Source organism: Girardinichthys multiradiatus, chromosome 1, assembly GCF_021462225.1.
Source record: "Girardinichthys multiradiatus isolate DD_20200921_A chromosome 1, DD_fGirMul_XY1, whole genome shotgun sequence".
NCBI lineage: Eukaryota > Metazoa > Chordata > Actinopteri > Cyprinodontiformes > Goodeidae > Girardinichthys > Girardinichthys multiradiatus.
Genome location: NC_061794.1, coordinates 11,392,481 through 11,410,154, shown reverse-complemented (window position 1 = coordinate 11,410,154; position 17,674 = coordinate 11,392,481). Strand labels below are relative to the sequence as shown.

At 41.9% G+C, this 17,674-nt stretch overlaps 1 protein-coding gene across 2 annotated transcripts; it reads right to left on the bottom strand.

Moving 5' to 3' along the window:
• Positions 1–1,655: 1,655 nt before the first annotated feature.
• e2f1 (E2F transcription factor 1) lies at positions 1,656–17,658 on the bottom strand. Of its 2 annotated transcripts, none has more exons than XM_047365598.1 (7): positions 17,407–17,658; positions 15,807–15,906; positions 8,395–8,614; positions 8,114–8,266; positions 7,244–7,358; positions 6,905–7,169; positions 1,656–4,255 (listed from the first exon to the last, which is right to left on the bottom strand). In XM_047365598.1, exons 1-7 carry the CDS (start codon positions 17,641–17,643, stop codon positions 4,014–4,016), a joined length of 1,332 nt encoding a protein of 443 aa, XP_047221554.1. In that variant the 5' UTR covers positions 17,644–17,658; the 3' UTR covers positions 1,656–4,013. The 2 variants fall into 2 exon arrangements, with proteins under 2 accessions (XP_047221554.1, XP_047221464.1); XM_047365508.1 differs by having other exon boundaries at positions 16,172–17,535.
• Between the last annotated feature and the right edge of the window lie 16 nt (positions 17,659–17,674).

Here is a 17,674-nt window from a genome sequence, read left to right as displayed (position 1 = left end):
CCACCAGAATAACTATGGGCCTATTGGCTCCTTCCTTAGGGCTGTTTGTTCACCAATGTTCGCCAACAAACCTGTGAGATTTGCACAGAACAGTTGAATATATACTGAGATTTAATAATACACAGCAGCTACAACTTGTTCCATTCTTGTTTGTAAAACCTTTAAGATCAATTATTTACCTTTTATGATTATGTTCTATAACATAAAATAAAAGGGAAATTTGCAATTATAATGTGTGTGTAAAAATACAAATTCAAACAGCACATTTAGTGTCCTACCAGGGATAAAACACTCTGGACCACTGCTACACAACTTTAAAGGATGCATATCATGCTGTCACCAGGTCTGCTTTGGGACTTTCTGACCACTCTCTGGTCCACCTCATCCCTGAAAACAAGGGCTCAGGACCTGATAATATCTCCCTATCTTGTCTGAAAGCCTGTGCTGACCAACTGCCACCCATCTTCATCAAGATCTTCAACAAGTTGCTGGAGCCGTGTGAGATTCCCTCCTGCTTTAAACGCTCCACCATCATTCCAGTACCCAAGAAAAACACCATCACAGGATTAAATGACTACAAGCCTGTCCCACCAACGTCTATGGTCATGAAATCCTTCGCACGGTTAGTGTTGAAGCACCTAATGGACATCACAGGCCCCTTCTGGACCCCCTGCATTTTGCCTTCCAAGCAAACAGGTCGGCAGATGGTGCAGTCAACATGGGACTACACTTCATCCTGCACCACCTCGACCACCCAGGATCCTGTTTGTAGACTGCAGCTCAGCCATCAACACTATCAACCTAGAAATCCTCTATCAGACGCTCACCCAGCTCAAAGGCCCGGCCTCTACCTGTCAGTGGATCATTATATTCTATTGTAAAGACAACTGTGTATATTTGTACATTTAAAAAGATTTTCTTTATTATTGAGAGCAAAGTGTACCAGTGTCAAATTCCTTATTTGTCTGTACAAATTTGGGAATGAAGCCAATTCTAATTTGGCAAAAATAATTTTGTAAGGCACTATGACATTCATTTGGACTATTTTAAAAGTTTGAGATTTTTGAAGAATGGTTATTGCAGATATTTTTCACCACACAATCAATTTTGAAAAGACAAAGTGTGATTTTATTATGGTATTTGCAGATGAAAAATAAATTTATGCAAAGTTAGAACAATGTGTGCATTGGTTTTCCATTATGTAGTTCACATAAAAGATGGTGCAGACAGCTCAGATTAAAGTAGTTAACTTTTATTTGAGTCAAAAACACTGACAATTTGATACAAAAGGGCATTGAAACTAATTTGTAGCTCTGGAAACACACACACATCCGTGTTTTACTATCTTTATGAGGACTTTTCGGTTACTTCCATTGACTTCCATTCATTTTCCTTGATTTTTAGTGCCTAACCTTGACACTCACCCTAACCCTAACCAGTTAATACCTAACCCTAACCCTAACAATAACTCAATTCATAACCCTAACCCCTGTCCCAAGAACAGAATTTGAAAAAGTGAGGACCAGGAAAATGTCCTCTTTGCGATAAAAATACGAAAAATGGTTCTCACTCAGCAACAAGTACAAGAACACACACACACACACACACACACACACAACAGGAATGAGTCCACTGTTGCATGAGACTGGTTCCTATAAAATAGAACACAGCAACATTTATTTCCCCACGACTTAAAAAAAGGGATGAAAATAGTTCTGCTTTTATCCTTTTTTGAATCCCAGAAAGAATTTCTAATTTTACCATAGTGTTATAAAAATTAGATTGAAGGTCCTATTGCATGAAAAACCTGTCACATTCCTGACCCATTATTTATATTTTTAAGCCATTTAAATGCTCACACATTATGCAAGCCCTGGATTTTAACAACACGATTAATTAAAATTAAACTGAAGGTGCATACTTTGTCCAACACCACCTGCACACCATGCATTCTTTCACCATAAGGACAAACACAAAAACATTACCTATTCTACCTCAACAAGGCACTGCCTCACTCCTGCGGCAAACAAAAACACAATCACAAATCAGACAAAAGGGCGGTTCCGCGAACTCTAAAGCTCAGCTGCCTCTGAGTTTTTAAGGCGCAATAAAAGAAATAAAAAATAAAAAATCTTAATAGTTACATGTGTTAAAGGGTGGGTTTTAAGAGCTTAAAATAAAACAAGAGATTAGTTATAAAGACTTTACACTTTAAAACAGGTGTTTGAAGCCCAAAAAGGTGACAAAAACTGCTTATGTTCTAATCTAAACCAATTTTTCAATTCAAGCATGAAGTAATAAACTTCACCCAATGATTTTCTGTATTTCTAAAGTTATTTTCACCTTGTTTTGGCATCATTAACCTATAAAATGAGGTGGCAGATAAATGTATGGTATGCCATTTAGGAGTGGGGAAAAAATACATTTAAATTATAAATATTCACAAAAATAAGTTGGAATTTACAAAAATTTCACAACTGAGGGTTTTTAAAACAAAGTTCCTACCGGACAGACTGAATGAAATTTACCTGTACCTTTTTCCCCATTAAACCCTTTTCCAGAGCAAAAAATAAATATAACGCAAACACCCACACACATCCAATGCTTGAGAAAGCCAAAAAAAATTAAAATAAAAAAACTGAAAATAAAACAGTTAGCTTGCATAACTTAAGACAAAGATTTTATATGTACAACAATGCATGGAAAAAATTTGATATATCAAAGTAATCAACATGAAAAATATCTTACTGCTGATCTAAACTGAAAGCCTACATAGCCTTGTAATCGAATATGAAGATGCTGTTCGATGCAACCAGAGCAGAAAATAAGAATGGAGAAAACAGACTACCTACTACCTGATAGGTAATTGATTTGGGGCATAATCAATATGTTTCTGAGCTAAGCTGAAGTGCATATATTGAAAAATAACAAAATGTCCTTGTTTCTGCTTTCCTCTCACAAATCTATGTAAGACATCTACCAAATCTTTCCTAAAGGCAACACCTGCAGCAACGCTTCATTTCAGCCAATATGATCCACAACCCACTTTGGAAGCTTTGAGAAAGCTTCTTCAGGACAATCGCACTACCGGTAATTTTGTTAAAATCAACTATTTCATGTGATCCCCCCCCCCCAACTGGATAAATGTACACAAATTAAAGTTTTCATAAACTTTTCCGGTTGAGATTACGCTGCATGAATAAAAGATTCCTTTTATTTTGAAGCTTTATTTGTCCCCAGGGGTGCCAATAAATTCGTCTGTATCTGTAATCACTTTGTTCCCTCAAACACTGACGAAACACAGATCAGTCGTTTCTCCTTCAGATTAGTCCTAAAAACGGGCTAGCTGAATTTCACTGCAGTCAAATGGTTGCAGTGAAGGAGACCGATTCATCTTACTGGGTATTTTCACTAAGAGCGTTTCAAATACCAGCATGGACATGACATAATCCAGTTTTTCAGGATTCCAGTGTTTGGAGAGACTTCTCCTAGGTGGAGACGAAAATGGTTTCTCATTCTTTGAGAAACTCCAAGACAACGCCACGATGCTTTGGAAAAGCAGGTCGCTCCGGTAAAACTCATTCCACTGAAGAAGTTTCAGCAAAACACTGCGATGCAAACTCACCAAACAACTTGGTCTTGATTCTGTACTGAGGGAACCAATCCTACTGTCGCACTGTCTACTTAGATAACACAACATCTAAAACCAACAACTTTATACAAGATATCAAAATAAACCTTTATAAATAATTTAAATAGCTATACTAAAGCTGAAATCCTGGTCTAAATTTAAAAAAATAGTCAGAGAAGTGCTCATATTTTTATGTACAATTAAGGGCAATTTTGAGATTTTGTAATTGGGCTTAGATTACGCAACAGTTTCGCAGAGCCCACAGCTAAAAAGTAAAAATTAAGATTGAGCTGTGAAATGTTGGTTCACAGCTCTCCTTCAGAGGAAAAGGTAAAGTCCTAACGATTTAAGTTTGTGCACATCCTCTCTTCTTCTTCTCTCTCTAACCGTCCCCCAAAACATGTGACAAGTCGCCAAAGTCACAATCAAACAGTTCGCTGATTCCTTCGTGGTCCTCCAGCCCGAAGTGGTAATCATGGCTGTGGGGAGGGGACAGGTTGATGAAACTGTCCAATGGGAGAGGAAGGCCTTCTCCGTTTAGGAGGTCTGAGGACGAGAGGGGCGACAGATCAAAGTCACCGATGTCCCCCAGGCTGGAGAATGGATCTCCACCCAGGAGCGATTCTGTTGAAAAAAGTGAGAGGTGTAGAAAAAAAAAAGCAGGTTGGTTAAACCAGCAGAGAGACTGCTTAAATATTTCAGCTAATCCTAAATGGAATTCAAAAGAGAAAAACATCAAGTGTGTAGTGTTACCAGAGCCATTTAACCCCTGGGATTTAATCCCCCTGGCAATAATGGTCATCAATGCTGCTTAACAGATTTATTATTAGAGCATTCTATGGAAAATGACTGATGAAGGTCTGAGTGGAATTGCCTTTCCTGTTTAACCCGTTCCAAATGCCATCAAGATTCAAGATTCTTTATTGTCATTATGTCACCATAATCCAATTTTGCTGAGACCCGGCTCCAGAGATGCACATGTATTGCAATGACATAAATTAAAAACACTTACAAAATTTTACATAAAGAGCAGCTTGTGCTGAAACAGTCTGAGATGGGCTGGTGGTTTATTTGATTGTAAGCTTGAAAGAAACTGTTACTGAGTCTCTTTGTTTTGATGTGATGTTCCTAAATTGTTTTCCTGAGGGAAGTGGGACACACACTGCATTGGCCGGGTGGGTGTGGTCCGTAGCAATGCGTGTGGCCCTTTTCTGGTCTCGCACAGCATAAATCAAGTCCAGATCCGGTAGACGACATCCCACAATCCCCTGTGCTGTCCTCACCACCTGTGCTAAATCCTTTCTCTCCTATGCCGTGCAGTTCCCATACCACACTGTCATACTGAGGCACAGGATGCTTCAGTTGTGGCCTTGTAAAAGCTTGTGAGCAACTGAGTAGAAAGTCCATTCTGTTTCAGCTTTCTGAGAAAGAAGAGCCATTGTTGGACCTTCTTTACCAGGTGGGATGTATTCTCAGTCCAGGAGAGGTCAGAGGAAATGTGAATGCTTGGTAACTTTATGGTGTCCACACGCTTCACCACCTTTCCCTGTAAGCAGAGAAGAGGGTGTTCAGTCCTCCTGGACCTTCTGTAATCCAGCATCACTTCCTTGGTCTTGCTGGTGTTCAAGATGAGGTTGTTCCTGGAGCACCACTTAGTCAGATTGTGGACCTCCTGTCTGTAGTGGGTCTCATCATTGTTGGATGAGTCCCAACACAGTGGTGTTATCCACATACTTCACAACCACGTTTGTTTTGCGCATTGCAGAGCAGTCGTGTGTGAATAGGGTGAAGAGGGGAGGGCTGAGAACGCAACCCTGCGGAGTGCCGGTGTTGAGGATCAGTGGGGCAGATGTGAGTTTCCCTATCCTCACCACCTGGGGCCTGTTGGTGAGAAAGTCGCTGATCCAGGAGCAAAGTGGTGCAGATAAACCAAGGTTGTGGAGCTTCATGGCCAGCATGTCAGGAAGAACGGTGTTGAAGGCGAGCTGAAGTCCACAAATAGCATCCTAACATAGGTGTTAGGTTGCAGCAGATGAGTCAGAGCCGTGTGAAATGCTAGCGAGACAGCATCTTCTGTGAAGCGATTCTCCCTGTAGGCGAACTGCAGGCTGTCCAGGCCAGCAGTGATAGCGTCCTTGATGTACTTCAGGAGGATCCTTTCAAAGCACTTCATGATGACCGGGGTCAGAGCAACAGGACGGTAATCATTAAGGCAAGTGATGGTTGATTTTTCAGGCACAGGCACAATAGTGGAGGACTTCAGGAAGCAGGGACCATGAAAAGCTGCAGGGAGAGGTTGAAGATGTCCAAAAAAAACCATGCAGGTTTGTCAGCACGTGATTTTAGTGTCTGACCCGACACCATGTCAGGACCTGCAGCCTCGTTGATGTTGATCTTCCTCATAATGGAGGTCACTTGGTGCATCTGCAGGATGGGAGGCTGGTGCTACACCTCAAGCTAAGGTGGGTGTTTAGCAACCCCACAGCATGAAGCTGCCACCACCATGTTTCACTATGGGGACTAGTTGTTGTGTAGGTTTTTCATCACATGTAGCATTTTGCATGCATGCCAAGCAGTTCTATTGTTTTAATCAGAACAGAGCGTCTTCTTCCACCTGTTCACTAGGTCTACTTTCAAATAGGCTGGATTTGTGGAGAGCATGAAATAAATTTGTCTTGTCAACAGATTCTCCCACCTGAGCTTTGGATCTCAGGCTTCTTTGATAAATGCTCTCCTTGCCATGCCACTAATCTCCAAATCAACTGCATTTATTCTGAGATTAAATGACACTCAAGCGGAGGATTTCCTAATACCACACTTTTTAGAGCTGTGTTCGCTAAAGAAAATAAAAACCATCTTCCTTTCACTACAATAATGTTGGTGGCTTACATTAATGACACAGAGATTCCCTTACTTTTTTATCTCAGTTCATTATCTAAGAAAAGGACATCAGAATCTCTAAGTAATGCAGACAGGAAACTTAAACATGCTTCCAGACATGATTTTCTTATTTCTGTAATTATCCATACTGGGGAAATCAAATTCAGTACTAATATTGCTTTCAAATATTTTCTTAGCTATACTATCATAGTATACTTTAATTGCAACAATAGATCTCAGGTTTTTTTGAATCTTTCTTAATTGTGGTTATCGTTCTCGTTCCTCACCTCGTGTGTGAAAATATTGTAAAAGTAAACTGATTTAAAGCAAAAGCATCACTTTGACTGCAATTCTAAATAAATGCCAGCTTTATTTCTGGATGTGAACACTCACCTGTGTCACCACCCAACACCAGTGGTGAAGCCTCCTGCTGGGAGGCTGCTGTTACTGTGGATGAGGTGGATGCTGGAGATGATAAGCCCACCTCCAGGGCTGCTGTGCAGGTTCGGGGCTGTGGCTGCTCTGCAGTTTGTGTGGGAGGCTGAACGTGGGAGGGGGGGCTGCCTCCTGTCACAGGGCTGCACACACCTGAGCTGTCCTCTGGACATAGGAAGACGTCTATTGGACCCTGTGTGCTCTTGAGTGACACGTGGTAGCCCTGAGAGAGACGGCCCTGTTAAGTCAGGATGAGCATATGTCAATCGCTGAGAGACTTATTTCCACTGCCCTCACCTCACTGGGCTCTGTGACTTGCATCTGGGTTTCGGGAGGAGCTCTGATCACCATAACCAGCTGGTCTGGGGAGTCAAATGATTGCCTCAGGTCCTGACAGCGAACGTAACCCAGCGTGCAGACTACAGTTGTTAAAGAATAAAACGCTGCTTCTACAGTTTGAGATACATTTTTTCAAATCTGGAAACAAAATAACGATGACAGCAGATAGAGTTTATGTTCTTTAAAGAGCCAGCGGGCCCATTCAACTCTTTTCCTACACCACCATGCATCTGCTGAAAGTGCCGATCCAGTAATTACCATATGGAATTAATTATTCCATTTTGACCAAACCAACGCAAGTGTTCATAGCCCTGGAAATTTCCCACATTTTGTCATGTTTCAAACACAAACTTCAGAGTCAGCTATGGTGGTGGCGGTATCATCCTGTGGGGAAGCTTTTCATCAGCATGAAATGGAAGCTGATCAGAGAAAATGAGAACGTAAATACAATGTTTGGATCGAAGTATATTCATCTGTTCCAACGGCCCAGTCAAAGCCCAGACCTAAATCCAAATTAGTCCGCCTGAGCTTGAGGTATTATGCAAAAATAAATGTGCAAAAATCTTGGTGTCTAGAAGTTTAAAGCTGCTGGATAATAAAACATAAAAAATCTGAAAACCATGCATTGTTTTCCGTCCACTTTACAATCAGGCGGTTTTTGTGCTGATCTACCACATAAAATCCAAATAAAATACACAGAGGTTTGTTGTTGTAGTAATGGAACCTAATTTGGAGAAGAAATATGAATATTTTTGCAAACATACAACTGTCCATCCATCCAGTGTAGCTGCAGCTGCTTTAGTGAACAAGAACCGGTTGAAAGGATATTTCTTGTTCTGTGGATCATCCGTGAGCAGCCGGAGCTGCAGGGTGCATTTAGAAATGAGTTCATCCAATTGCTCCTCAGCCTCTGTGAGGTCGCACACCTCCCTCTGCAGCTCCTTATTCCGGGAAACCAGGCTGGCATCAACTCGATTGCCACTGCAGAAGAAGGTCACACAGAGAGTGATTGGAACACAGAAGTTATTTGTAGGCAGCTCTTTTCGGTAACTGTATTAAGTTGCATCCTGTCAATATGCTTTGATCTATCCACAGGTTTTACTACTCACAGCCACTGGATGTTGTTCTTGGACTTCTTGGAGATGAGCTGGATTCCCTCCAGGACGTTTGTGATATCATAGATGCGTCTCTTCTGGACATCCAGGACCTGAGAGGCCCAGTTCAGATCCACCACGCCATCGGCCGAGTGCGACAGCAGATCCAGAAAGCGCTTGGTGGTCAAGTTTAAGGACGTGTCGTATCGTGACTTCTCCGTCGTGTTTCGAGGGACTGTCCGAAAAAAAAAGAAAAAAGTCTGAATTTCATGTTAAATAACAGACTCCATGTTGTTTCCCTTGAGACACTTATTTATCAGATGTTCTGCAAACTCAGACAACCATTTGAGGGCTTCTGCTTCTTTAGTTTCAACTGGGTTGCATTTATATTCAACCCCCTATGTTCTGATGTCCCTAGAAAAATCCAGTGCAACCAATCGCCCACCAAAGTCATCGAATTGCTAATAAGTGTGTAATTTTATTTCACTATAGAAGCGGCTGTTTTGTGAAGATCTCATAGGTTTGTTAGAAAACATCAGTGATTAAACAGCATCGTGAAGACCAAGGACCCCAGCAGGCAGGTCAGGGAGAACGTTGGGGGAGACGTTTAAACCACGGTTGAACATTTGAAGGAGCAATGTTCAGTCAATCATTCAAAAATGAAAAAGAGTACCACACAACTCCAAACCAACCGAGACATGGGTGTCCACCTAAACTGACAGGCTGTTCACAAAGAGCTTTATTTAGAGAAGTAGCCAAAAGGCTCTTTGTCACTCTGGAGGGGCTGCAAAAATCCACCGCTCAGGTAGGAGGATCCAGCAACAGCAGAACTAGCAGTGGACTCCACAAATCTGGCCTTCATGGAAGAGAAGCAAGAAAAAAATAATAAAACTCTTTTTAAGAGAGGCCAAAAGCTATGCAGGCAACAAAACAAGTGGAAGTAGGCACTCTGGTCAAAATGTTACTTTTTAGCTGCCGTGAAGAACACTACAGGTCCTTCTCAAAATATTAGCATATTGTGATAAAGTTCATTATTTTCCATAATGTAATGATGAAAATTTAACATTCATATATTTTAGATTCATTGCACACTACTGAAATATTTCAGGTCTTTTATTGTCTTAATACGGATGATTTTGGCATACAGCTCATGAAAACCCAAATTCCTATCTCACAAAATTAGCATATTTCATCTGACCAATAAAAGAAAAGTGTTTTTAATACAAAAAACGTCAACCTTCAAATAATCATGTACAGTTATGCACTCAATACTTGGTCGGGAATCCTTTTGCAGAAATGACTGCTTCAATGCGGCGTGGCATGGAGGCAATCAGCCTGTGGCACTGCTGAGGTCTTATGGAGGCCCAGGATGCTTCGATAGCGGCCTTTAGCTCATCCAGAGTGTTGGGTCTTGAGTCTCTCAACGTTCTCTTCACAATATCCCACAGATTCTCTATGGGGTTCAGGTCAGGAGAGTTGGCAGGCCAATTGAGCACAGTGATACCATGGTCAGTAAACCATTTACCAGTGGTTTTGGCACTGTGAGCAGGTGTCAGGTCGTGCTGAAAAATTTAATCTTCATCTCCATAAAGCTTTTCAGCAGATGGAAGCATGAAGTGCTCCAAAATCTCCTGATAGCTAGCTGCATTGACCCTGCCCTTGATAAAACACAGTGGACCAACACCAGCAGCTGACACGGCACCCCAGATCATCACTGACTGTGGGTACTTGACACTGGACTTCTGGCATTTTGGCATTTCCTTCTCCCCAGTCTTCCTCCAGACTCTGGCACCTTGATTTCCGAATGACATACAGAATTTGCTTTCATCCCAAAAAAGTACTTTGGACCACTGAGCAACAGTCCAGTGCTGCTTCTCTGTAGCCCAGGTCAGGCGCTTCTGCCGCTGTTTCTGGTTCAAAAGTGGCTTGACCTGGGGAATGCGGCACCTGTAGCCCATTTCCTGCACACGCCTGTGCACGGTGGCTCTGGATGTTTCTACTCCAGACTCAGTCCACTGCTTCCTGCAGGTCCCCCAAGGTCTGGAATCGGCCCTTCTCCACAATCTTCCTCAGGGTCCGGTCACCTCTTCTCGTTGTGCAGCGTTTTCTGCCACACTTTTTCCTTCCCACAGACTTCCCACTGAGGTGCCTTGATACAGCACTCTGGGAACAGCCTATTCGTTCAGAAATTTCTTTCCGTTCTTACCTTCTTGCTTGAGGGTGTCAATAGTGGCCTTCTGGACAGCAGTCAGGTCGGCAGTCTTACCCATGATTGGGGTCTTGAGTGATGAACCAGGCTGGGAGTTTTAAAGGCCTCAGGAATCTTTTGCAGGTGTTTAGAGTTAACTCGTTGATTCAGATGATTAGGTTCATAGCTCGTTTAGAGACCCTTTTAATGATATGCTAATTTTGTGAGATAGGAATTTTGGGTTTTCATGAGCTGTATGCCAAAATCATCCGTATTAAGACAATAAAAGACCTGAAATATTTCAGTTAGTGTGCAATGAATCTAAAATATATGAATGTTAAATTTTCATCATGACATTATGGAAAATAATTAACTTTATCACAATATGCCAATATTTTGAGAAGGACCTGTATTTGTGTAACACTGCACATCACACCATCCCAGTGGTGAAACATGGTGGTGGCGGCATGATGTAGGGATATTCTTCTTGAGCAGGGACAGGAAGCTAAATACAGGAAACAGGAACAAAGTGAATTGTTTAATAGAACTAGAAAACAACGTGAAACAACAAAGGGGTCTTTGTACGTTAGCCATTCTGTTTTAAAAAAAAAAAATTCCTTTTGGACTGCATTTCGCAGGAACCATGTCGCTTCACTCTAGCTTTTCAACAAAGCCAGTCAATTACCACTAGTTTAGAGACAAGTCAGAAATAAGCCTGGGAGCTGATGTGAACAGGACCTCAGTTGTCCACTTCTAATAGTGCTGGTGAAAGAGTGCGGCTTATACTGAGCTACAGCTTTACAGGCCCACACAATGCACAGAGGAAACAGAGGAAGAGCGCCTCATTACTTCTGACTATGGGATCGTAGACTCATCCTGTTTGGCATTAAGGAAATGGCCAAAAACAAATGGCCACAAAAATGTAAGTGTTTGAACTGAAAAAGTCATTGTTGAGAGAAGCCATAGAGCCATAACAATTAGGATTTTGGCTTCATTAAAGAAAATACAGGTCCTTCTCAAAATATTAGCATATTGTGATAAAGTTCATTATTTTCCATAATGTCATGATGAAAATTTAACATTCATATATTTTAGATTCATTGCACACTAACTGAAATATTTCAGGTCTTTTATTGTCTTAATACGGATGATTTTGGCATACAGCTCATGAAAACCCAAAATTCCTATCTCACAAAATTAGCATATCATTAAAAGGGTCTCTAAACGAGCTATGAACCTAATCATCTGAATCAACGAGTAACTCTAAACACCTGCAAAAGATTCCTGAGGCCTTTAAAACTCCCAGCCTGGTTCATCACTCAAAACCCCAATCATGGGTAAGACTGCCGACCTGACTGCTGTCCAGAAGGCCACTATTGACACCCTCAAGCAAGAGGGTAAGACACAGAAAGAAATTTCTGAACTGAATAGGCTGTTCCCAGAGTGCTGTATCAAGGCACCTCAGTGGGAAGTCTGTGGGAAGGAAAAAGTGTGGCAGAAAACGCTGCACAACGAGAAGAGGTGACCGGACCCTGAGGAAGATTGTGGAGAAGGGCCGATTCCAGACCTTGGGGGACCTGCGGAAGCAGTGGACTGAGTCTGGAGTAGAAACATCCAGAGCCACCGTGCACAGGCGTGTGCAGGAAATGGGCTACAGGTGCCGCATTCCCCAGGTCAAGCCACTTTTGAACCAGAAACAGCAGCAGAAGCGCCTGACCTGGGCTACAGAGAAGCAGCACTGGACTGTTGCTCAGTGGTCCAAAGTACTTTTTTCGGATGAAAGCAAATTCTGCATGTCATTCGGAAATCAAGGTGCCAGAGTCTGGAGGAAGACTGGGGAGAAGGAAATGCCAAAATGCCAGAAGTCCAGTGTCAAGTACCCACAGTCAGTGATGGTGTGGGGTGCCGTGTCAGCTGCTGGTGTTTGTCCACTGTGTTTTATCAAGGGCAGGGTCAATGCAGCTAGCTATCAGGAGATTTTGGAGCACTTCATGCTTCCATCTGCTGAAAAGCTTTATGGAGATGAAGATTGTATTTTTCAGCACGACCTGGCACCTGCTCACAGTGCCAAAACCACTGGTAAATGGTTTACTGACCATGGTATCACTGTGCTCAATTGGCCTGCCAACTCTCCTGACCTGAACCTCATAGAGAATCTGTGGGATATTGTGAAGAGAACGTTGAGAGACTCAAGACCCAACACTCTGGATGAGCTAAAGGCCGCTATCGAAGCATCCTGGGCCTCCATAAGACCTCAGCAGTGCCACAGGCTGATTGCCTCCATGCCACGCCGCATTGAAGCAGTCATTTCTGCAAAAGGATTCCCGACCAAGTATTGAGTGCATAACTGTACATGATTATTTGAAGGTTGACGTTTTTTGTATTAAAAACACTTTTCTTTTATTGGTCGGATGAAATATGCTAATTTTGTGAGATAGGAATTTTGGGTTTTCATGAGCTGTATGCCAAAATCATCCGTATTAAGACAATAAAAGACCTGAGATATTTCAGTTAGTGTGCAATTAATCTAAAATATATGAATGTTAAATTTTCATCATGACATTATGGAAAATAATGAACTTTATCACAATATGCTAATATTTTGAGAAGGACCTGTATACACATCCTCACATAATATTAGTATGCATGTTCAGTTCCTTAATGGGCCTGAAAGAAGAACCAGAGTGACCAACACAGACTCAAGTCCTACTAAAGTAGCCAAAACAAGGATCATAGTCCATTTGGGTCTGTGGACTAATGACTTAGACTCTGAGTCTCGTTAACAATCCTAATCTGTAAAACCAAGTTCATGTAAGCTACAGACTGCAGCTCTGACAAGTGATGCACTGCTGCATGTTTTACTGTGAAAGGAGGCGTTTTATGCATCAGCCAGTGAGGTTTCCTGACAGTGAGCTGGTTTATAACATTCAGCTCATGTTGGCTGTAGCTTCATAATAATGACCACATGGATTTCCCTTTAACAGAGGACTTTATTAAATGTCTTTGTGTCATTTTAGAACACAATAAACCAGTTTGTTTTTGTTTTTTTTAATAGAATGTGTCCTTTTGTGGCGTTTCAAGCATACAATATGGAGCAGATGGTTGCTTACATGTGCCAGGGCACTTTTGCTCTACAAAAAAGATATCTCAAGACAGTATCCAGAACAAAACTCTCAGGTCAGCTGCTACGTTTTCAATCAAATTTCATTTACTCACTTCACTGAGCGCTATTCATTATGTTTTAATATCTGGTGCACATTTTACTAATGTGCCATCGGAAAGAGTCAGAGAGACTCTCTGAACCCTACAGTGTATTATATAGTGGAGTGGACAATATGAACACAGAGATTAAACAGGTATAAACCAAGTAATTACAAAGAAAAAATAGAACATTTCTTTAAAAAGATCTGATGTCAACAGGTGTTAATCACTTTTTGGTCTGAAAGTGCCGTATAAAAGGTGAATCCTTCATTTTCTGAAGACGTTGCTCCCAAAAATCCTCCCTAAGTATGTAATTTCTTCCTCAGTCTAAAGTTGCAGCTTTTTAGCATGAAAATCTTTTGGCCAAAAAATACACAACCATCTTGTCAATGTTCATTTTTGAGACATCACGATTTAAACCAAAAGCAAGTTTTGCATCTTGCAAGCAACGAACTAGACGCAACTTGTTCCACAACATTCCCATGTGTATAAATGAAAGGGTCGTCTGCAGGCTTTAAAATTCCAACATCATCCAACCTGTTCATTCATTTTCGGTCATCTTTAAGTGATCTCTCACTAAGCAATAATTCTTTCATCCTGGGCTTTCATTACTCACTGTTTAAGTCTAAACCGTTACTCATTAAATCTATCTATGTTCATGAGCAATCGTTTCAAATGTAAAAACATACGTTAATAAGCAATGACAATAACCCAACAATTACAAAAGTACTGAAAATATTTGACTGGAAACACTTCTTTCAATCCCATTTCCTATTAGTCTTTATTTTGTAGTTTTTGTTCCATCAGGGCAATGAAGAGAAATGAAAATAAGAAATCATTTTAAAAGCACCAATTTGAGACTTGCCAGCTGAAATCAGGCCTGGACTTTGACTGGACCCGTTTACAATATGAATATGCTATAATCTAAATAATTCAATGGCAGCTCTAGCTTTATGTTTTTGGGAGTCTGTTATGCTGGACGGTAAACCTCTGCCCCGTCTCAAGTCTTTTGCAGACTCTAATGTCTCTGTATTTCGCTCCATCTGTCCTGTATAACTCTGAGCACCTGTCACCATAATGTTGTACCATGAGTGCCGTGTTAGTTTTCCACCAAAGACAGTATTGTGCATGCCAGCCAAAAAGTTAAATCACGGTCTAAAATGACCTAAGCCCAATCTTCCATATAATTGCTGTGTCCCCTTACATGGGTTCTGGCCATTTACAAAATAAACTTCTTTCTTCTTATGCCCCCTTTATAAAAGCCAGATTTGTGGATTGCATGCCTAAACAGATTTCCTGTCGACAGATTCTCACACTGGAGCAGCTCTCTGCAGCTCCTCCAGAGTTCCCATGGGCTTTTTTGACTGATTTACTTGCCTGGCCAGTTTAGGAGGGTAACCATGTCTTGATAGGGTTGTAATTGTGCCATATTCCATATTTCCGATGACAGACTGGACAGTGCTCTGTAAGATGTGCCCCTTGGTCTTCATCATGTTTGTTCACTAATGTTCTCTAACAAACCTCCAATGCCTTCATAGAACAGCTGGATTTATACTGTGATTAAATTAAACACAGGTAGACAGTTTACCGTTTAGGTGACTTCAGAAGGCTTTTGGTTACATTACATTTTATTTGGGGTATCAGAGTAAAGAGGGCTGAATACAAATGCAACACCACAAGTCAGATTTATATTTGTAAAAAAAAATTGGAAAACTATGCATTCTTTTTTTTCCCCCCCACTTCAAATTTTGGTACTTCTTTAAGTTGGTCTATAACATAAAACCCAGAAACATACATTGTAGTTTGTGGTTGCAATGTGACAACATGTAAGAACGTTTGAGGTGCTGAAAATGGAGCAAATAGCTGGCATTGTCACTCAAACTACTGAACCTAGCAGAAACAATGGAGGACAGGCTGTTGCCAGTTTTAAATAAAGGAGCAGCTGCTGTTAGAACAATGACAAAGGTGGATGTGGGTTGGAAGCTTCCCACACAGATGAGAGCCCCTGCTGTGTTTTACTTTTTTTGTATGTGTATACCTCTAGGAGGAGCAGGTGTGGAGGGTGGGACTTGGCCTGTGGTTGGTCGCGTAGTGCTAACATACTGATGGTCACTGTCCAGGTCCAACTTCCTCTTCACCTGATGACAGATGGTTGGAAAAGAAAACATGTGTAACTAAAAGTTTATCACATTGTATTAGACTACATAAAGTTATCAGGCTAAGAGAAAAGTACAATATGCAAAAACAAGATGCCTTCAAGCAACAGATGGTGAGGTTTGGAAGAGCTCTGCTGCACAGCAGAACATATGAAAGTTCTCATATAACCACTTCCCTTGTTGCTCTTTCACTTTCTTTAGCCTCCTTCCCCACCTCTCCCTCCCCTCATCTCCACACTCTTCTCACCGGAGGTCTCCCCAGAACTGGTCGCCTCTTGTCCTGGACCCCAACATCAGCCGGGCCCTGCGGCGTGGCAAAGAGCAGGATCTCCCCTGTGCTGGTCGGGGCGGCGGCTGGGTGGAGTCCCTCATTGCTGGGGCTGGTGATGATCACTATCTGATGGTCCTCGCCAAAGTCAATACTCCCAGAGTTCAGCAACGTCTCAAAATCTGCCAGCAGATCCTCTGATGTCTGCCCTGTTATCAGAGTTTCTGACATCGTCTGCTTCACTAGACTGTGGATGTGCTGAGGGATCACGCACTGCAGTGCCGTAGTTTAAAAGATGATCAGCACCTATTGGCATTTGCAGTGTTCTGTGAATGCTATGGTGCAAAAGTGAAGTCTCTACAGGGTGTGTTTGAAGGAGTTCAATGACAATTGGGTCATTTCCTCAAGAGCTCCTCTTTTGTTTACCGTGGAATCGTTGATCTTATAACTTCAATCTAAGTTATAACTACTGACTTACTAAATCAAATGTAGATCAGAGGTGAAACTAAAACGCAGGATGTTCTGCCAAACAGGAAAATTGGCAATTGTAAATCGTTGCTTAATTTCATAATACGTTCCACGCCGCCAGACTGAGAGGCAGAAATGTTATTTAAAAGATGTTAAAATGTTACGGTGGATGTAACAAACGCTGGTGATGAGCGAGCTTGCACAGGAGCAAGCGGATCTTTTGTTTTCGAGGCTCCTGTCAGCAGAGTTCGGCCGCGGCCTGGCCACTGTCCTGCCCAGCTAACAAGCTAACTTATAGCCCAACAACAAAGACTCCCACAAGTTCACCAAATGAGCCGGACAGCACCTAAGCTAGCTAGTAACCGCCTTAGAGCGACGCTGTTGTATTTCACCCTGAAGACAGAGCTCATTTATTTACCTGTGAAAACTTTAGAGGAACCTACAGAAGTTAGCTTATCAACATGAAATATCTACAAACCGAAACGCATCGCAATGAGCCGAAATAATTTCCACCGGTATATCGGAGAAACCAAGCGTCTGTCCTGTGGAAAATACAGGAATTAAGTGGCGAATAAATATATAGGGTAAGTTAGCATGTTAGCTTTAGCTGCACAGCTTCATTTCCCTCGTTTTGTTGGGGAACGCAGGAAGCACTCAGACAAAACATGCAAAATAAAGCGAAATAAAACAGCTAAAATCCACGTTGATTCTCCAAACCAGCAGCCTAGGCTCCTCGGGTCGCTCACCACTGGGCGCGGCCCTTCTGTAAAAGTGTCCTGGTAACCCCGTAAATCGGCTGTTTTTGTTGTTATTGTCCCAGCTGATCGACATCCAAACAAGCTGTTGGTCGGTTTTCGCGCGAAATCTTTTTTGCCGCGAAACCTCCACGTGGGGAGAAAGGGCGATGCCCATTGGTCGAAGTGGTGCGCTTTCCACGATGCAAGGCTGTTGGGCTCTGATTGGTGCGAACAGCTGCTCGTCATGTTCCTGAGCACGGATTGCTCGATCGGAAGG